This window comes from Gossypium hirsutum, chromosome A03, assembly GCF_007990345.1.
Source record: "Gossypium hirsutum isolate 1008001.06 chromosome A03, Gossypium_hirsutum_v2.1, whole genome shotgun sequence".
Classification (NCBI taxonomy): Eukaryota; Viridiplantae; Streptophyta; class Magnoliopsida; order Malvales; family Malvaceae; genus Gossypium; species Gossypium hirsutum.
This window is the reverse complement of record NC_053426.1, coordinates 96,283,257-96,305,568: the sequence shown is the minus strand read 5'-3', so window position 1 is coordinate 96,305,568 and position 22,312 is coordinate 96,283,257. Positions and strand designations below refer to the sequence as shown.

At 31.0% G+C, this 22,312-nt stretch overlaps 1 protein-coding gene across 2 annotated transcripts; it reads right to left on the bottom strand.

Annotated features, from left to right (window-relative positions):
• Nucleotides 1-12,091: 12,091 nt before the first annotated feature.
• Nucleotides 12,092-21,922, bottom strand: LOC107886525 (GDSL esterase/lipase At3g26430). Of its 2 annotated transcripts, none has more exons than XM_041097168.1 (5): nt 21,646-21,922; nt 13,274-13,483; nt 13,034-13,200; nt 12,665-12,935; nt 12,092-12,587 (listed from the first exon to the last, which is right to left on the bottom strand). In XM_041097168.1, the coding sequence occupies exons 1-5, from the start codon at nt 21,848-21,850 to the stop codon at nt 12,301-12,303; spliced, it is 1,140 nt and encodes a 379-aa protein (XP_040953102.1). In that variant the 5' UTR covers nt 21,851-21,922; the 3' UTR covers nt 12,092-12,300. The 2 variants fall into 2 exon arrangements, with proteins under 2 accessions (XP_040953102.1, XP_016666007.1); XM_016810518.2 differs by having other exon boundaries at nt 21,607-21,921.
• Nucleotides 21,923-22,312: the final 390 nt, after the last annotated feature.

The window sequence follows — 22,312 nt, the reverse complement described above, 5'->3', positions numbered from 1 at the left end:
TGTCATCTTGATAAATGTTTACATTTTCTAAAATTAAAAGTCAAAACTATCAAGTTAAAAGGCAAAACTACGTCGTTTAGATAAATGTTTACTTTTTCTAAAGTTAAAAATCAAAATTATCAAGTTAAAAGGCAAAATTACATTGTTTTAATAAATGATTACCCATTAGTCTTACTTTCCTTCCCGAATCGCCCCACTCTCATTTTTTCCTTTACTCAAAATTAATATACAAACTTGTGCTTCGTCTACTAGTAAAATAATCAGTCCATATAAATGGAACATTGAGTATAAATAATAAGATTCGTTAATTCAACTCGACTTGACTTGAAATTTTTTGATTCAATTCGACTCAATTCGAAAAAAATTTAAATTAGGTTCGATTGCTAAAATAAGATTTGTCAACTCAACTAACTCGAAATTTTACTCAATTTGACTCGACTCGATCGAATACTCACCTCTACTTTTGAAGATTATCAGTGGTTGATACAATATATTCCTAGAGAAGAGAACAAGGTCGCATATCACATTACCAAAATGGCTTTTGATAGAAAGGAGGGCTTGCTACTATTGGCAGATCCACGTAGAGAGTTTTCTTATGTTTTAAGTTAATGTAATTTTTGTTTTTCATTCACCAAACAAAAAAAATGTTATAGCACTTAAATAGTAGCTCTTAATTAGTGATATATATTTCAGGATAGATTACTCAGTTGGTCACCCAACTTTTCGAGTGTTTTTATTTTGGTTACTTAAAAGAAATCTTTGCAATTTTATCACTTAATTTTTAGGGTACTTTCATTTTAGTCACCCAAGTGATAAATCTTTAATGACAGTTGACTGTACACGTTAAATCGTGTCTAAATCATGTTTATACTTTCAATTTAGTCACCGGAAAAAATCTTCTTTTTTTGAACTCTTGATCCAAGTAAAAAATTAAAGATTAAAGTGAAAAAAGGGTAGAAACTAAAATAATGCGTTAAAATTTTGTCAAATTGTACTTGTTTATTCCATTGCTGAAATTTCCAAATTTCTTTTTTCTCAATATTGAAATTTAAAATTTCAAAACATCGAATTCAATTAAATAAATTGTTGAAATCCTTTTACTCCTTTATAAGGTCAACCGGTTTGTTACTATTATATTGAAATTAATTAGATTAATTAATCTTCTTCTAAATTTTAAATTATCCTTAACGAAATAATTCAAATAATTCATATTTAATAATTTTTTTTACGGAACTTAAATTTCTTTTATTATATAATCTTAAATCTTCCATGCTAAGTTAAAAGTAAAGAAAAAAATATTACAATTAATTAAATTAATTGTTTGTTCTTCAGGTAAAGAAGTAATAAAATAATTTTAGGTTTTATTTATCATGGAAGATAAAAGTAATTAATTTAATTAATTGCTAAGATTTCTTTTTATTTGTTTTTAGCTTCGAATGTAAGATTCAAGATCATATAAATAAAAGAAATTTGAGTTTCACAATTATTAAAGATGAATTATTTGATTTGATTTTAATTTAAAAACATAGAATAAAATCTAAACTTTTAGAAATAGATTAAATTAATCAAATTAATTAATTTCAATATTTCAATAACAAATTGACTGACACTATCAAGGATAAAAAATTTTCAATAATTTATTTAATTGATTTTGATGTTTTGAAATTTAAAATTTTAATGTTGAAAAAAAAATTAAAACTTTTGACATGAGGCTAAACAAGTACAATATGACAATTTTTAATACATTATTTTAGTTTATTCGCTTTTTCACTTTAATATTTTATGTTCTTTTTTACCCCAATCAATACTTAAAAAGTATATATATATATATATATATTTGGATGACCAAAACAAAAGCAATCTAAAAGTTGGGTGACCAAAATAAAAGTACAAACATGATGTGGTGTGTATAGTCAACCACCATTAGAAATTCAACGTTTGAGTGACTAAAATAAGTAAATAAAAAATTTAAATTTAAATAAATGATTTTTAAAAATATATAAAAATTTAAATAATATTTACACTGTTATGAATATCTTATTAAGTGGATGTCCATCATGATCAAGATAAAGTTTTGATGTACTTTAAATTCTAATAGTTATTAGATTTAGATCGCTACTTCTTTTATACTTCTTATGCCTATAAATAGAGACTCCAATTAAGCACTGTAAATCATCCCTTTTGATTAATAAAGTACATTCTCTATTGCTTTCATATTTTTTTTGTTCTTTATTCTCCCCATCTCTCTTTATTTTATAACACATTATTAGCATGATGATTCTCTATTTTTTTTCAAAATCTTTCAAAGTCATCCCACAGATCAAATTCTTTTTCACCCTAAACTTTCACCCTTCCAACTTTATCTTCGAGATGTTGAAAGATTCGATCTCAGAATGGATTATGGTTCTTATTCTCGATCTTTGATTTATTGCACAAGAATGGGTAAAGTATAGATTTGGTAAGAAACTTTTATATTTCGACCATATTTTCTTTTTCAATTAAGGTTTGACTATTATTAATTTTTATTTGACATAAATTTGACATTATGATGGTATTTGATTTTTGCCTTTTTAAGTTAATTTTTTTTATGTAAAAGACATAATTATTGATTAGATATGTTTGCTATTAATATGGTATTTTTTTTCTATTTATTTTTGAAGTTTTTTTAATTAAATTATATTATGCATAATATTTTTATGTTTAAATTTTTTTTCTTGTTATTTATTCTTGAATTTGATTAAAATTATGGTGAAAAATGTTATTAACCTACAATTGTTGATTAAAAGGAAATTTGATAGGATCTATTTAGTCTTATTAACTTGCTAATATTGAATGATTATATTATATCTTTTAAATTGAACTTATAAATATTTTATTAGAGCAAGATAAGATTTTATAACATATATGTGGTATTGAAATTTGGTACAATGTGTATAAGATAATTTTCAAGCATTGTACATGAAAATTTTGATTATTTATTAAATGATTTTTACTATTAGATTGTAAATGTTATTACAAAAACAAAGTTGTTTTACTACTTGTAATAGTGCTCATGATAATAGTTAAGGTGATGACAATGATGTTAAATATCTTCAGGTATATTTTACTATGTTTTATTTATTATATCATGTTTATTATCATTGGAGACTAATCATGACAACATGAATAGATAGATTTTGATTTGAAATCTTAAGCATGTTTGCAATGGTGATTGTGAAATAAAGAATCTATTGGGATGTTTATAAGTTCATCCTACTAGATTTGTTGCATTCCCCTAAGTGAATATAAACATATAGAAAATAAAAGATATAATCATGGACCACTAAAAGTGAAAACATAGTAATAAATAATAGAACAATAAGAGTTCTCAATATAACTCTTCAAAGGGTAAAGATAACTTATGTTATCAATGTGGTATGATTATTGGCTACATATGTGGCATATGCCTAAATATTTTATTTCTGTTAATATTCTTTGAGAAAGGATATGGGAATGTAGTAATAAATTCTATCACTATAGATAGAAAATATTTATCTTATTTGGTACTAAAACAAACAAATATTATTCTAATATTTGATAGTACAAAATTAGTCGAAAGCTCTATAAGAGCTAATATATTAATATCTTGTGATGGTTAATCCATTGGTTTAAAAACATATTCATAATGGATTTCATATTGAGATTGTGAATAAGGAAAAGATTATATTTCATATGAATCAAAAGAGGATTGAGTTATTTATATTCTGAATCGAACTTGAGACCTCTCGCACTCTAAGTGAGAATCATACCACTAGACCAAATGCCTTATATTTAAAGATTTTGACATTTTCCCTAAAGCGAATATTACATATAATTGTTCGAAAATTATATTTATTGACTTAGTGGCATTATAGAGTTCATATTGATTTAGACATTTCCAGTAGTAAATGTCACAATAGTATTTATATGTGGATACAAATTAAAAAGAATGACAATAAAATTATCAATTTGTTACAAATAGAAACACTTGTTAAAGTAAAACAGAAGTTTACTAATACAAATGCAGTTACTACTTGGCGTGACCAGTTAGACCATCCTAGATCATATATGATGCAAAAATTAATTGGAAGTTCATATATAAATTCATAAACGAACTAGAAGATTTTTAATTTAAAGATTCTCATTTGTTACTTGTTCTCAATGAAAATTTATTCTTAGAAACTCACTAACTAAAGTTGAAATTTAATGTCTTGCATTTCTTAAATGAATATGGGCTTATTCATCCACCATGTGGATGATTTTGATATTATATGATTTTGGTAGATGCATCTACAAAATAATCACATGCGTTATCAACTCGCAACCTGCTGTTTTAGAGATTGCTTGCTTAATTGATTAATTTCATATTATGCAATTAAAACAATTCATCTTGCTAATGTTGGTGAGTTTACATCCCAAGTTTTCAATGATTATTGCATGGCAATTGGGATAAAAGTTGAACATCCTGTAGCTCATGTTCACACAAAAAATGAGTTAGCTGAATTGTTTATCAAATGCCTCCAACTAATAGCTAAACCATTATTTATGAGAACAAAACTTTCTATTTCAGCATAAGATTGTATTGATTTACATGTTGTTGCATCAAGCTAATAAATTATAAATACTCCTCATTACAATTGATTTTTGGTCAAGAGCCAAATATTTCCCATCTTACAATTTTTGGATGTGCGTTATATGTTCTAACTGCTTCACCACAACGCACAAAGATGGGTCATAATAAGAGATTGGGAATATATATTTATATGAGTCTCGTTATAATATTTTTTGAGCTATTAATTTGATATTTAGTTATGACATGAGTTGTCAATTTTCTTGACATTAGGGGGAGAAATAATAACTTATAATGAGTTAGGGGGAGAGTAATTTGAACTAGAAGTTCAATAAGGATAACTCATTACAAGTTAAATGTTAGATGTATTTACAAACTTAATGAGAATAACCAAGTGCTATATATCATCTAATATTTTAATTTGAATCAAAGTTCCATTAGGACAATAAGTTAGAATAAATAATAGATTGATAAATTCCAAAGATAAAAATTCTTCTAGATGGTCATATAGTGGAGGCGGGTGCTCTAAAAGAGACCCAAGACATAACTAATAAGTAAAATTTCAAAAGAGATTCAAATACCTGAAACTGAATTTTAAAATAATGAAAATAAGAAATCTCGATAAGTTATGTCAATTCGAGAAAATGTGGAACCGAATAATTAAAGTGGCCGACAATGATTTTGTATGCAATATTATTATTGAAATAATTTGAACATATGAGGTAAATTTGAATTAATGAATAGTAGTTGAAGGAGGATTATAAAGTGATCCAAAATACCTATTTGTGTTTTTATAAAAGAATCGCGATTAAATTTTATTATGATTATTGTTGAATCTCCTGAAGAGATCAAATATATTTTCCCAAATTTCTCTCACTCATGATTTTTAGAAGAATGGTAATACAAATATTTAGCCAATATATTCAAATAGTCATTTGAAAAACTAGTATTCAAGATTGAATACGTAAAATATGAGAAAATATGTGATGTTTTCATAATGGGAGTAAATACGCATTGCACTCCTTTTCCTTTAATCGAGGTTTTGTCTCATTGAGTTTTCCTGATAAGGTTTTTAATGAGACAGCATATTATGCGTATTAGAGATTGTGTACTCTTTTTCCTTCATTATGTTTTTATCCCACAGGGTTTTTCCTTATAAGGTTTTAACGAGGCACATTATCTACTAATGGACATCCAAGGGGGAGTGTTATGAATATCTTATTAAGTGGATGTCTATCATGATTAAGATAAAGTTTTAATGTACTTTAAATTCTAATAGTTATTAGAATTAGATCTCTACTTCTTTTATACTTTTTATGGCTATAAATAGAGATTCTAATAAAGCATTGTAAATTATCTCTTTTGATCAATAAAGTACATCCTCTATTGCTTTCATATTTTCTTTATTTTTTATTTTCTCCATCTCTCTTTATTTTATAACACGCACAAATAAATTTAGATTCATTAGTTTTCGCATACAATAAATGAAAATATAAAAAATTCAGTTTATTAATTAAAAATTGAAATTATTATTTATCGTTGCCTTGTTTTCTTTAAGCACCAAGTACTTGTGTCACGGGGCTGGACCTTTCGTCTCGCGATCCGTGCGGCCTTAGGCGATTCGCTCGTCCAAACTCGCCCAAGTCAGCCTTTGCTCGAATGAGGATTCCTTAAGAACTCCTCCAAGGCACCAACTCGTACAGCGGAAGCAAACTTATGCCAAAAGAAGCTTATAAAGAACAACAGAAAGGGACGCACACAAAGTGTTTGAGTAAATGCTCTCTATTCTCTTATTCACAAAGAATAATGAAACAATGAATGGAGTGAGTACAAATGAGGGGGAGGCTCTCTATTTATACTTGAGCTCCCCTAAAACAGACGGTCAAGATACATTTACATCGACGGACGAGATTAAAGGCTACCTACCATCAAATCTCTAAGAATATAATATCATATCTTCTAAGATTACATATCTTAGATAAGATATGTAATCTTATAAAATAATATCTTATAAGATTCCATATCATATCTAAGATCTCTAAGATTATAATATCATATCTTTTAAGATCATGTTTCCATATTAGCCTAAGTTGCCATCTCTTCACTATCGGGCCAACCAGGCTTCAATCTGATAGGCTTCTCCAATATCTCATTGAATCGGGCCAGTTCTCGTGGGCCAAATGATCCCCATCTGAGCAATAGACCTCCATTGGATGCATTTGGTGTGATGGTCACGGGCTTTGAACTGTGGCCCGTGACATTCTCCCCTACCCATTCTCGCAACGCCCTCGTTGCGACTTCTGAATGGTACTGACTTGATTCGTCTCGATCTCGTCTCGACGCCTTAGCCTTTCCCTTTATTTGGGACTTTTGCCTCGGCTTCCGTCGCTTCTTAACTCGAGCCGTCCTACTCGTTTGTACATCTCGACGACAAGGAGTTATGTCACTCCCTTGCCCACATTCTAACTTCCCTCGAACAGAATCCTCATGATTCACGACACTTGGCTTCGCTTTGCCCACAGTCTCTTGGCCTCCTTGCTCAAGAACTTCGAAAGGGCCCCTACGTTCTCGCCAAGTACACAAGTTAGAATGCAAAACACTATCAGAGTGTTTCGAATGTACCTTTGCATTTACTCGGGTCAACTGTCCCACATGCATCGCTTCCTTTTCATTGAAGTCCGATGCACCACCCACCTCTCCCATAGGTGGAAGCCTTGTCGACGACTCGGCCAACTCTGACGCTTCACTCAACTTGAGCCTCATTCGATGACAAACTCACCTCTTCCTTGGGTGGAAGCCCCTCCGACGACTCACCACGCTCAGACGTTGCCTTTCCTTTGACTCCGGCTTGCTTTGGACAGTTCCGCAACTCATGCGGACCACGGCACAAGAAGCACTTTACTCGCTTCTTTTTGCTCCTCTTAGCCCTCTTGGCTTCGGCTTTACCCTTGCTCGAACCAAGCTTTTTGGGCTCCTTGTCTGCTCCATCGTTTCCTTTGATGACAGACTTGCTCCTCTTTGCCCTCTTGGCTTCGGCTTTTCCTTTGCTCGAACCAAGCTTCTTGGGCTCCGTATCTGCTCGATCATTCCCATCGATAACAGACTTCCTCGGACACTTCCGCAACCGATGCGGACCATGACATAAGAAGCACTCGACTGGCTTCTTCTCGCTTTCGGCCTCCTTAGGTTCAACACCCCTTGCGCTCGAACCAAGTCTCAAGGCCTTACCCACCGGCTTCTTCCTAAGCGCGAATTTTATCGGACATTTCTTTAACATATGTGGACCATCGCACAGAAAGCATTTCAGCTTTTCTCTTTTCCTCTTGGGTTTCTTCTTCCCAACTCGTGGTTTCCCATTTCCACCATTGTCGCCGTTGCCATTGCCATCCACACTATCTTCCTTGTGATCCATTTCACATACGCCCCTTCCATCGGACTTGGAAGACCCAAGCTTGTCTTTCCCTAGACCAAGCTTAACCACGGATACCGCTACCTTCATGGCTTCCGACAGCTTTTGGACACCTCTTTGTTCCACCTCCTGTCTGACCCACGGCTTCAATCCCTCTTGAAAAGCAAGCATTGCTTCTCTCTCGGTCACATTCGAAACTTGGAGCATGAGTTCCTTGAACTCACGAACATACTCCCCCACTGTGCCCCGTTGCGTTATTTCTTGCAACTTTGCCCGAGCTTCTTCCTCGGCAAACTCTGGGTAAAACTGTCCCTTCAACTCGCATTGGAACTTCTCCCATGTTCCAATCTCACATTGCCTCTTATCTGTGGTCCTACCTCGCCACCATAAAAGCGCAATATCAATAAGAAATAATGAAGCAGTTTGTACCTTATCCGCATCATCCACGATGCCTTTGGCACAGAAGTAGTTTTCCATCCTCCACAAGAAATTGTCCACATCGCATGCAGATCTTGTCCCCGCAAACTCTTTCGGCTTTGGGACATCCTCATTACTGAGTGCTGCACTTGACACTCCTTTCCCCACGGCTGCTTGACACAAGGCTAACTCTCCCTCGAGCTCCTCTATCCTTGTGCTCAAAGCCCTCGTCGTGGCTATTGTTTCCTCCTTCAAAGCCATCATCATGGCTTCGAGAGCATTGTTCCTCTCCGTCAGCTTCTTCCTTTGGGAATCTAGCAACTCTTGCACACTATCCCTGTGGAAAGTGAGACACTCGGTAACAAAGTCCCTTGACTGTTCCCTCAAGTCATCAATGCTTTCCCCAAGCGCATTGCTCGACTCTTTGGCGTCCTCCATGGACTCCTCGAGTTTCCCCACGCGTTCCTCAACAGCCGACAACATCTCCCTCAAAGACTTCCTCGCCCACCTTTGTTCAGACTCTTCTCTTGACATCCCAACGGTGCCTTCGAACCAATAGCTCGGATACTTCTTGGTTCGAACTCTAGCTCTGGTACCACTTGTCACGGGGCTGGACCTTTCGTCTCGCGATCCGTGCGGCCTTAGGCGATTCGCTCGTCCAAACTCGCCCAAGTCAGCCTTTGCTCGAATGAGGATTCCTTAAGAACTCCTCCAAGGCACCAACTCGTACAGCGGAAGCAAACTTATGCCAAAAGAAGCTTATAAAGAACAACAGAAAGGGACGCACACAAAGTGTTTGAGTAAATGCTCTCTATTCTCTTATTCACAAAGAATAATGAAACAATGAATGGAGTGAGTACAAATGAGGGGGAGGCTCTCTATTTATACTTGAGCTCCCCTAAAACAGACGGTCAAGATACATTTACATCGACGGACGAGATTAAAGGCTACCTACCATCAAATCTCTAAGAATATAATATCATATCTTCTAAGATTACATATCTTAGATAAGATATGTAATCTTATAAAATAATATCTTATAAGATTCCATATCATATCTAAGATCTCTAAGATTATAATATCATATCTTTTAAGATCATGTTTCCATATTAGCCTAAGTTGCCATCTCTTCACTATCGGGCCAACCAGGCTTCAATCTGATAGGCTTCTCCAATATCTCATTGAATCGGGCCAGTTCTCGTGGGCCAAATGATCCCCATCTGAGCAATAGACCTCCATTGGATGCATTTGGTGTGATGGTCACGGGCTTTGAACTGTGGCCCGTGACACTTGCAGATACTTGCAGAGTTTAGTGTTTTATTTGAACTGGGAAGGTTTTCTTTTAAATTAATTGGGAAATATTTGAAACTAAAACTATTTTTCAGCATAAAACTTAAAAGATAAATTGAAGATTCCGTGTTATTTTAAGTTTCTATAATAAAGTGAACAACTATAAGAGTTGACTTTAATTGAGTCTAAAAAGTGACTTGAGTTCTAATTAGTAAAAACTAACATATGTTTGAATTTATAAATTTAATTCGAGGGGTAATTCATGTATGAACTTATAAAATTTGTAATTATATTTTTTTTATAAATAAAATAAGGGGTAAATTATCAAAATAGTTACTTTTAGTCACTTATGTTTAAAATGTTACGTTTTAGTCACTTACATTAACATGTTGTAATATTTTAGTTACTGAGTCATTAATTACCGTTAATGGTATAATGGTAAGCTAATGTAGCACGTTAAATTATCATTTAAAAAAAATTTTAAGTTAAATTATGCAATTGGTCCCTATATTTTTTTATTTTCAGCAATTTATTTTTTTTCTTTTTATGTTATTTTAACTTCTTTTTTTTCATTCTCTTCTGCTTCTTCCTTTGTTTTTCTCCCTTTTCCATCTCTTTTAACGTAATTTTTCTATGTTTTCTATTTGTTAAAACTAGCCTTTATAATTCTATTTTGTTGAACATTTAATTTTTTTTCTTTTTTTTCCTTTTCTTTTTCCCTATTAGTTTTAAGAAATGGAAAATATAGAAAAACTATATTAAAAGAGATGAAGAAGGAAGGAAAATGGAGGGAGAAGCAGAAGAGAATGAAAAAAAAAGGAAAAAAAGAAAGTTAAAAGAACATAAAAGAAAAAAATTAAATTGATTAAAACAAAAAAATATTGAGACCGATTGTATAATTTAACCTAAAATATGATGATTTAATGTGCCATGTCAGCTTATTGTTACACTGTTAACGGTAATTAACAACTCAGTGACTAAAATGTTACAACACGTTAACATAAGTGACTAAAACGTAACATTTCAAACATAAGTGACTAAAATGTAATATGAGATAAACAAAAATAACTATTTTAATAGTTTACCGTTGAAACTTGTTATATCACTTTCACGACTTTTTCACCTGTCACTCTTGGGTATCATACTTTTGAGTGAACCTTCACTAAAAGTATTTAGAGTTATCTCATATCACTATCAACAGAGTCACTTTGTTGTTCTTATGAGAAGATAAGGGTTTTTTTTATAAAAATAACCTCAAAAAATAATTAATTATTTAAATAATTTATTTTTTGATAAAATATGAAAATAACTTAAATTTACAGTAAAAGTTGGTGAAGCCAAAGTGTTTGACGCTATCAACATGCCACATCAGCAATCTGCATTAAAAAATCAATTTTTTGGCAGAGCCATGTAGAATGGTGTCACTCGTATAAGTACTAGGGAAATACTGTGATTTTTGAAAGTATGGAGGGTTTAAGCAATTTTACCTTTTTGTATAAATATTCGGGTTACTGAATGAAGAGCCGTGAACATCTTCAACCTCCTTCGGGCCTTCATCATCGATATTGTCCGAAAGCTCATCAACATCGAGGTCACTAAAATCTTCAACGTTCTGATTAGAATCTTCACCATTATTGGTCATTTCTCTAACATATGCCTCTGTACTTATTATCACCTCCGGATGTATTTGTAGATGAGAACCGAGAGTAGGATTATTATACGAACTCCCACCATAATTTGGATTTTCAGGTATTTGCAATGTCGCTCTGCATTCTAACTGGTCTGTCCATCAGACATTAAAATCAAAGTCAAATTCACGATGTTGACTTATTATAAATTTGGCTCCACTAACTTTTACTATAAATTTTAAGGTTATTTTAGTATTTTATAAAAAAAATAAATCATTTAAATAATTAATTATTTTTTAAGATTAATTTTATAAAAAAAGCGGAAGATAAGATGTGATCCGATTGGTCACATGTTTTTTTGTGAAGATATATCGGTGACCTTTTTAGTGCTTCATATATAAGCTCTCTTACAATAGCAAGAGGACACAACCTTACTCTTTCTCACTACTAATCCAATTTTTTCTCTCCTCTCTCCTCAATCCTCTTTCACTATCTTACAGCGACGATTCTCCACTCACCTCCACTGATCTTTTCTCCAACAATCACATTTCATTTCTATTACATGAGTTAATCTTAATGCATTTTGCGTCCTATTTAATTTCTTTTTTCATATTAAGAGCTTACTTTTCCGAACATGGATGTAGGGTATCTATGGGCCAATTACCAATCCCCACTTAATTTTGTCAAATCGAAAGGTAATACTAATATCTCTTTTGCTTACATCGAAAAAGGAAAAAAAAAAAAGTTGAACCTTGAATGACATCATCAAAGGCTTGTAATTTGGATGGAGAAAGCTAAAGGAATAAATGTTGAGATGTTATTAAGCTAATGGACATTACCAAAGGCTCGCATTACTCTCCTTCCCGGAATACAATCCTGATATGATATGCATGTATCAATCTGCCACTATTAAGGGTTTAAGGCCAAACTATCGTGCGTCAAAATGAACACTTACACATTGATTTCCTTCACCTGAATTTATTCATTGCTCCATCCTTTGACAAATGACAAGCCATTTTCAATGGAAGTGGTGGGTCAGAAAAGGAGCCACTGGCGATTTGTTGAAATATCCACCTGTTAGCTGCTTCTGTGAAATGAATGCCATCCCAGTTAACCCGAACCGAAGGATTTCCACACGATTTTGCAATCAAAATCTCCTTGCCTTTCACTGTAATCTTTCCTCCACACCTTAATGAGTTGTTGAAATTATACTTCCCACCATGCCCACAGCAAGCTATGAGAGGGAGCTCGAATCCTGCTCCCATATGAAACAAGTTATTTATCCGAAAGACATAAAACCGCTACACAAATACTTGTGCTGGAAATAGTTACCGAGTTTCTTGGCTTGGCTGATGAGAGTGTACTTCACCGAGTAGACATCGACATACGTAATCGCCGCTAAAGGAAGTTGTTTCCTTAATTGAATAACAACATCTTTCAATCTCTGGTTGAAATACTGAGCCACCTCATTGAATGGACTGCCGCAGCCATATTTGTCTAGTTGAGTCGCACTGGTAAGAAATCTGTCCAGAACATACGGTAGGCAGCCTACCGGTCCGGTGTTGTGTATCCAAAATGTTCTTCCTCCTTGATCATATAATCGCTGCACAAAACATCAGATTATAATCATGTCATCGTCATTAAGTATACGGATTCGACCTATTAATTGTTCTCTCGAGACGAAAACGGTTCTTATCCAACCTTAACAGCTTCAGATAACTGAAGGAGCACATCTGGAACATATGCCTTAATTTGCTCTGTCGTCAGGTTAAGCTTATAGCCGGCAGTGAGATCGTTTTGACCAATGTCAAAGGTGTACAAGGCCTTTGAGAAATAATCCTCCTTTGGCAACAATTTATGAAATACCCCTGATATATTATAAAGTTAAGTTTTATGCAAAAGAAAAATTGGGGTAATATGCATGCATTAGGATTGCAGTACCTTGCTTGCTTATAATCTTAGATCTGGTATGGAATTCTGAGAATTGAACCAACTGTACATCTAATGAAATAGGACTGGCCCCACTTTGAAAAATGGTGGTATTTTGTCGCCTGATGGTTGATCCTGCAGTTGCAAAGTTGGCTCCATGGCTGAAGTTTAAACCCACCGAGTCCAGGTAAGCACTAAGATAAGGTAATCCGAAGCTTTCAGCTACAAGAAACCCCCAACGAAAAGCAGTATAATTATTAGGATATGCTGCAACTCTTCATATCTTTTGTTGTGTAAGCGTGTTAAAAGAAGCAATGCGGAAAGTTGAAACAGTATAAAATAAAACTTAGAAGAATGAACTGAATTGGATGCAAAATAAATCTTAAATTTATCTATAATTTATAATCTATAATATCTATTATATTAAGATGATTGTAAAATTAATATTTAACCTGATTGATTTAAAAAAATAAATAAATATCAAATTTATATATGAATTTTGGTTAAATATACATTTTGATACATTGATTTGATGCAATTATGCTCATAAAATTTGAATTTTGATTCATAAGTATACAAAAAACTTCGATTTTGATTCAACTGTACACATTTTAATAAATAAATATATAAATTTATTTTCATATTGAATTAATATAATTATTTATATATGCAATATATCAAAGTAAAATGATGCTAATTTGATAATGTTGTCAATAATTTGTAAAAATTAAATCAAATTAAAATTCATGTATAAAATTACACAAAATCAAAGTTTACCTATAACATTGCACATTAGATCAAAATTTATATATAATTTTGATATTTATCTTTAAAAATAATAATGAATTAAAAGAAAACAAAAATAACTTTTGGAATTTTTTAGGTTTGCAAATTAAAAAATCTTAAGGTAAAAGTTTGGCATCCACAAACAGCAGTATTTTTATTTTATTTTTACACTCATTGTTGCTTCGGTGTTATTATTTTAATATGTTGTTGTTTTGAGAGTTTTTATGATACTCGTGACTATTTCTTCGAAGAAGAATGATTTAATTATATCCAATGTTTTTCAATTTATATCCCATGAGATCTGATTCACTCATTTTTTAGTATCCCATTTATCAATTCAACTCGAGAGAGATACTATTTGTTGACCATAAAAAATGGTCTATTCTCACTTGCGAGTGCTTATTCTTTAGTGTTGTCCTGTGTTTGAGAAGTGTTTGTCAGGGTTGAACCACAACTCTCATTTGTGGTCATGTATTTGGAGATGTAGGCTACTTTCGAAATTGAAAATACTCTTTTTGAAAATGTAGACTCCAAGGTAGCCCCCACTAAATCTTTCCTCCGACATAAAAAAGTCATGGTGGAAGATTCACGTCCACTGTGCTTGAATGCACAGGAAGATATACAACATCTACATAAGAATGACCAGTTTACTCAGATCATCTGGAGTTCTATTTCTACTTTTGCCAAAGTTTCCCACATTCCTGGTGTCAATTGGGAAGATTGGCTCATTGGTAATCTCCCTCCCAAGTTTTGGTCAATAAAGCCAAAAATTTCTTGAAGTATGTTATTTGTTTTCACCCGTGGGAAATTTGGTTTACTCACAACATACTAGTCTTTGAAAATGATCGCCATATAAAACAATTCCTTGATAAAGTCTATACTGCAGTGGTAGAGTTCTCTGCTCTTTCTCTAGTAGTGAATAGGAAAGATTTGCCATGTTTTGCTCTTTGGTCTTGGAAACCACCTCCAATTGACTGGTTCAAACTTATAGTTCTTCAATAGAAAACCCATAAGAGTGGAGATTAGAGCTTTCATAAATAACCATTCTGGTGATTGGATAATTGGAGCTTATCAACTGTAACGACTAGGTTTTTAATAGTATCATAAAATTTAGTTTCGAATAGAATTAATTGTGTAGAGATATTAAATAATTAAAATAGAATAATTTATGAGTCAAGTATGGATCTGAGAGCTCGAATAATTAAGTGTTGTTAAATTAAATTGATCAATAAAATAATACAGGAATTAAATTGATTAGTGACCTAAATGAAAGGAAATTGATTTCTAAATTGTTAGGTGCCTTAAGTGGCAATTAAGCAAAGGTTATATAACAATTAAACCATTTTAAATGTTGTTGTCACATCCCAAAATTTGGTCTAGAAGTTTTGAGGGTAAATTAGGAATTTTTGGCTCTAAGTAGGTTCGGAAAATTCTAAATTGTGGTAACCCGAAATTATTTTCGATCATAGCTTTTGGAAAGTTAAATCAATTTTTAAAAATAAGGTTGAAAAGATCTTTGATTTTAAAATAAGAATTGTTTTGTAAAAGGGTTTGAATTAGGAGTACCATTAAAGTAAATATCCCAAAGTTCTAACCCACATTAATTTATTCTCCACATTTTTGTTGTCATCCTGCTCTCCCAAGCTTTTCCCATTTAATTTTATTTGTACAAATCTTAATTCTTTTATTTCTATCATCACCCAAGCTATAAAACTCCATAAAACTTCAAGAAAAACAATTAAGAACACTATATATTTTTCCATTATTGAACTTTTGGGTTTTTCTCGGTTCTTTGTCAACTAAGATAATGATTCGATTCCTTATTAGTTTTTAATATTATCTAGTCTTTAAAACTGAGTTTTTAGGCATTAAGTTGAATGTTTTGAATAAAAGTAAAAAATTAGATCGTTAATGGTGGATTTTGAGATTTTGAATAAAAACGAGGTTTTAGAGTATTCTTTTCCATTATTTTTTATGTGATTAGAAGGTTTCTAAACATTCGTTAAAGTTTTGTTAAAAAATTCCAATGTTTTAATGAATTTTCGTAAAATTTGTCATTGTATGTCAAAATTTCAGATCCATGAATCTGTATAGCTTTGAATAGTTTGAAGGTTGAGAATTGTTCTTAGGTGTATAATTAGATTATTGGAATCAATTATAGGCAATGGAAATAAGTAAAGATTAAGATATCTGAGCTTCAAGTTTGTTAGTCGAAATTCCAATTTCATGAGAAATATAGCTTAGGCTTGTGTTTTTAGTTGATTTTGATGAGTTTTTGGCTGAATGTTAATTGTGTTTATCGTGTGATTTAATTTGGTGAAGCTTCGGAATCATTAGGACATTCTTCGAGTAAGGCGAAAGATAAGAAAAAGATAGTTTAGGCTTTCAGTGGCTAGGTGAAAGCGTGAACAATGAGTGTTTTGAATCTCTACTTGTAGACATGATTCATAGTATTAATTGGGAGTTTAGGAATAGCCTAAACCCCTATCCTAAGTTCCGAGTGTTCTATTTCCCTTGTTTTATTTTGGCAAATTATGTGATTATGTGAATAATTGTGGATTGATTTTTATAATGCGATATTGTGATATGAGGCATGTGTGATGACTATTGGTGTAACGCCCCAAAAATATGAATTTATGATTGTTAAATTATGTCATTGATTAGTATATGCTTCAGTGGTTAATGGCTTAGAAAGTGTGTTTGAGGTTATGGGTTTAAATTTCGTTCTTTGAAAATTTTGCTATTTTTTCCCATATCCCTAACTCTAGTCTTTTGATTTAAATTTTATTTTCAGTCATCTTATATTAGAATGAGCCTGTTGGTTTTAGTGGTAAGATGTTAGCTTGCCCTTTAGTCTTGTGTTTGAATCCTTGTGTAAGTGAAATGGAAATATTTTTGCGACTTTTGTTTGAACCAACCATGTAGTGGTCTTGGTCTAGTCGAACTCTGTCTATGGGAAAAATTTAATAAGTTATCAAAATATTGTGTTGGTTTTTGTTCTTTTTTTATTTTAAATTTCTTTTCTTTTCTTTTCTCAAATTCCTCATTCCCACATTTCCCATTTTCAATTTATGTTCTCCTGTGAATTTAGGTTTTGAATATTTGAGAGTAAGTGGTTTTGTTGATTTTTGTTAAGTATATGAATGTTATATTTTTATCTTCTTAAAGTGATGCTTAATCTTGTGAGATCTTTATGGTTAGTTGATAATTAAGAAACTCGGGATTTCCCTCCGACGAATTAGTTGTTTTAGGAAACTTTGCAGATTTTTGGGTGAGTTTTCGAATGCTCGAAGGTTTAATTTTTCCTCTGTTCTTTCATTGTTGTGGCTTCAATTGGGAAAATAAGTAATTTTTAACTTTATTTTTAATTGAATTATTAATGATTGATACCAGATAATGTAAGCCCAAATGAAAAAATTTAGAATTATTAAGTTTTGGTTTAGTTTCATTGTTGGAAAATTGTAAAAGCTTTTGATGTTAATAGTTTAAATTCATGGATGTTAGTAGTAGTCAATATCATAGTTATTTATGTTGAAATTTTGGTGAAAAGTATTGAATTAGGTTACAACTAAGTAAAGATTATATAATTAAATTATGTGTAATTAAGGACCTAATTGTAAGAAAAAAAACTTGAAGTTTGATAATAAATAATGGTTGTGTGAAGTCCTTATACTATATTTATTAAGTCAGATTTAAATTCAATCGGGTAAGTTGTGGAAAATGAGTGTTTCTGGTTTTAATAGTGTAATGACTAAATCGAATAAAATGCATTCATGTGTATAATGTATTGAATTGTATTTGTGCTGTGTGATTAATGAATTTTTCGCATTCAGATTTAATTTTGTAGCTAAAGAAGATGTAGGACCATCCCAAGATAAAAGGAACTTCAGAGCTGTTGACGAATAGATATTTTGATCTGTGCTTTCATAAATCGAGCTTATTAAATAATTAAATATATATATGTTTGATCCTATATATGTTCAGGAACGGTTAACTATTAATACGAATGTGTTCGACAGGTACGTATATACTTGATTGAGTGAATTGTGATTGATTAGTTGAATAAATATTATATATATACTTGACGATATGATATGATTAATAATGATGAAATTTTTCCTATTATCGTTGCTCAATAGAGTCACAAGTATAGTTGGCATGTCATAAAGTCCATATTTATAGGTAGGAGATTCATCACTATGCACATACGTATTGTTATATTTCTTTAATACCATGGGGTCGAGAACATATTCAAGTGTAGTTGGTGGGATCGATGCATTTATGTCTGATTAGTACTTTGGTGCGTATGTAATGGTGGATTGATTAAAGTATTCATTATCATATTTGATTTGGTTAATAGGGATTATAATATAAAAATGATATTTTGAACATGTATTGTATTGAAACGGGACATTGATGTTAATATGAGACATGACTTAAATATGTTAAGTTAATTGCAAATACCTTGAGGGTGTATCGGGATTTATATAAAAAACGTGAGTAAAGCATCATTGAGAATAAGATAGAATGATATATAAACTATTTGTATATGCGTATCTTTGATTTTAACGTAAAATGGTTAATTGGTTAACTTGAATTATTATGATTATTTATGTTATTTAAATTTGGTTATGTTTTTAATTGAATTCAAGTTCATAGCACTACTAAAGATAATTTACTCAGTGTACGGATTTGTTTGTTTCCATATAAAAAGTCTCAGTTAAAGCTTAAGTGACTTCGCAATCAAGCATCCAATCCTCAAGCTCAACCCAGAAGCCATTGTGACCCTATTTTGTATGCATTTATATGTTTTGAAGTTATATGGCATTAAACTAGGTTGGTTGGTTTATAATTTAAATTAGTCTTGGCACTTTCAGTAAGTGACCTATAATGTTATTTTGGTTGAATTTCATCTTTTAATTACTAGTTAATTATGTTTGATTATGTGAGATTGAATGTGCAAATTGGTTGGTTTAATAATGATGTATTGAATGTTAAAATTTGGAATTATTTGAATGTGTTGGATGAATATGATCTGTGGTACATTAATGTTAAAATTTGGAATTATTTGAATGTGTATAGGTAAGTCAATTGGATGAATATGATCTATGGTACATTTTAGGTATGTTTAGGTTCATTTGGTTAAGGCTTTGGAAATTTAAAGTGCATGATTTTGACCATTTGGTCATTGAGTCTCAAGACATGTTAGCTTAAGGTCTCGAGACATACTTGTATAGTCTCGAGATAGGTGACCTTTATCTTAAGACAGAAGAACATCAAAAGTAAATAGATTTTGCCCTGCACCAGGTCTCGAAATAAGAACCCATTATCCCAATACATTCAAACATCGAAGCAAAAATAGAAAAATAAGGGAAATTGGTCTAAAGACCTAGTCTCTAGACATGAAGGACATTGTCTCTAGACATGACATGTAATGTCTCGAGACATGTTGACTCTGAAGCCAATAATTCCAAATTAAATTATGGCGTGTCTCGAGACATAACCTTGAATTTTAACATTTGAGTTTGGATCCGAGTTTATCCGTAAAATCTCGTAAATTGATGAATTGGAAATCAATGATTGTATAAATGCATGCATATGAAGTACTTGATGATTGAATTGAATATATTTGTGTTTTAGTAGTTTGAGTTGTTTCAACGACATAATATGACATTACACATTCGGATCTGACAACTAGGTCGAGTGTGAGATGTTACATCAACATGTCCTAAGAGCCACCATTGTTAAGGCAAAACTATGTTCCTTGAGAAAGGATTTATTTGACTAGGTATCCTAACATTACTAATCTAGAAATAAAAATGGATGCTACTACCTTTTATGTTTACAAATAAAGTCTTTAATATTTATTTACCCTCTTTAATTAATTAGTGCAAGATGTTACTCCGCAGTATTGCATTAGGTTACTTAAGCATGTCAATGCCTTAACTCGACTTGGAAGCAATTTCCAACCTAATTAATCTATAGTTGAAGACATTGCAATTCGAAATTTATTTTGGTTATGGACGACTCCTCCTAATTATTTAATTTCTTTATTAGCTAGTGATATACAAGGTAGTTTCTTGTATCGAACAATTTCTTAATTTTGGTTTAATGATAATTAATTCCCTTATCTGAAAAAAAAACTTAAATTATTGGATAATTAAAAAAATTATATTTTTTTGTTGTTGTTTTGTTTATTTATTTGAGTGGAAGCATTTTTATTGTAAAACTGGTTATTTTAGAAAAAAAAATAGTAAACTTTTTAAGACGAAATTTTGTCTCTAAAAATGAATAATTTTTTTTAGAAGATATTTTATAGACATATATTTGATTAGTTCTTTTTTAAAAAAATATTTTTATCTTTTAATAATAATTTATTGGCAAAAGTAAAACGGAATTACAATTTTTAAATATTTTAAAGAATGTTAAATTCTGTGATTAGTCATTGTGTTATATGTGAGTTGTGAATTTAATTTTTATATTTTAATTTAATAATTTTTAGTTTTTGTACTTTTTCAAATTTTAAAGTTTCAATTGAAATAATAGTAACTATTAAATTTATTAAGTTCTGCAATAAATATATTATTATATATGTAATGGTATGTTAGTTTGTTATTTTTCAGATTTTTTTCACAAAAAATTATCTAATAGATTTAATGATTATTGTTTGCATAAAACTAAAATTTAAAAAAAAATAGAAACTAAAAATGATCAAATTAGAAAACATTGGCTAAACCTACAACTTTATATAGATGTTAATAATATCAAAATTTAACCAAATGAATTTAACTATGATTGTGTAATCAGAATTAAAATTTCAAAATTCAAAAAGTATAAGAACTAAAATTAATCAAAATAAAGTAAAAAAACTAAATCAACAATTTATGCAGAGTCGGGGAGTGCTAGTAAAATTTGACCTTTAAAGAATCACATGTTTCACCTACTGTTCTTTTTTGTTCAAACTTGACTCTGTTACTGAATCATCACTCATTTTGGTCTTTGTAACTCCAAATCAGTGTCATCAATAAACTTTCAAATTTTAAAACGTAAAGCGACAAACAGTAAGATTTATATGAATATCCTCTCAATGAAAAAAAAAAAACTAAATTATCCGATAAATTTTAAAATTTCAAATTCAAGTTGCTAAAGAAAATTGTTAATGGATTTTAAAATAATGTTTAAGCAAGAAAAAAAACGATTAATAAACATTTCTTGAATTTAATAAAAACAATACCTTAAATTTAAAAAAAAACTTTTTTTTTACTTCGCCATATCTATAAAGACTAATTAACTAAAATTCTTCTTAAAAAATTAAATTTCACTGCAAAAGAAATTTATCAAAAGTTAAAAATTCAAATATTTATGGTGTTCCGTTGAATCATCAGGTAAGGGATTTCATGCTATTAATCCTGATTTCTGAAAGGAGGAAGTGAATCGTATGATTTGGGAATCATTAGTACGAAGCAGATGGTACTTATTGGAAGCAAGCAAAATCATGTCAAGTAAGATGGATGATGAACAGATGGGAAACCCAGAATAAGATACAAATAAATAAATACCTACAAAATCGATTAAGAGTCGGCCATCGCAATACCGACCTGCCGGCGCATGGAAATAGGTCTCTCCGTTAGGGGCAGGGGCTTGTCCAAATGCAGCTGATAGACCGCCGGTGTCGGAATTTGAGTCACCGAAGTTGAAGATGGCTGGAAAGTTGCAAGGCGCTGAAGAACTGCTGGAACTTGGCAGCAATGTCATTGAAAATATAAGGCCAATGATAACTTTTTTGAAACTGTGAGGTTCCATGACTCTGAGAGAGACAGAGAGAGAGAACGCGCGCTAGAAATTTAAGAATTTATAAAATTACTGAGCTTTACACTTATTTAAATCCGTCTATCCTTATATTTAGCAATGATAACCGGATCCTGTTCTCAAGTTTGAGGTGAAAAATGATTCTAAATTTTACTAAGTCTAATTCAGATAAAAAATATCAAACTTGAGTTTAAATAAAGTAATAAAAAATTATATATTATTATTTTTATATAAAAATAAATTTAAAAAAATATAATACATTAAATACACTAAAAATATTAAAATAAATATTTCTCAACAAATAAAAAATACATTAAAAAAGTTTATATACTTAAAAATACTAATATAATTACAACTGAGCAAGTAAATATCTCTAAAATAGAATAATAAAACAAAAGTTTTATAATATCCAAATAATAACAACAAAATAATAACAATATAATAACAAAATGGTAG

Excerpts from the sequence above, each read along its gene's own strand:
- LOC107886525 (XM_016810518.2), bottom strand. The coding sequence starts at position 21,850 with ATGGAACCTCACAGTTTCAAAAAAGTTATCATTGGCCTTATATTTTCA. Across the intron at positions 13,201-13,273 it reads TAAGATTATAAGCAAGCAAG|GGGTATTTCATAAATTGTTG; the intron begins GTACTGCAATCC and ends ATAATATATCAG. Across the intron at positions 12,588-12,664 it reads CAGCCAAGCCAAGAAACTCG|GATTCGAGCTCCCTCTCATA; the intron begins GTAACTATTTCC and ends ATATGGGAGCAG.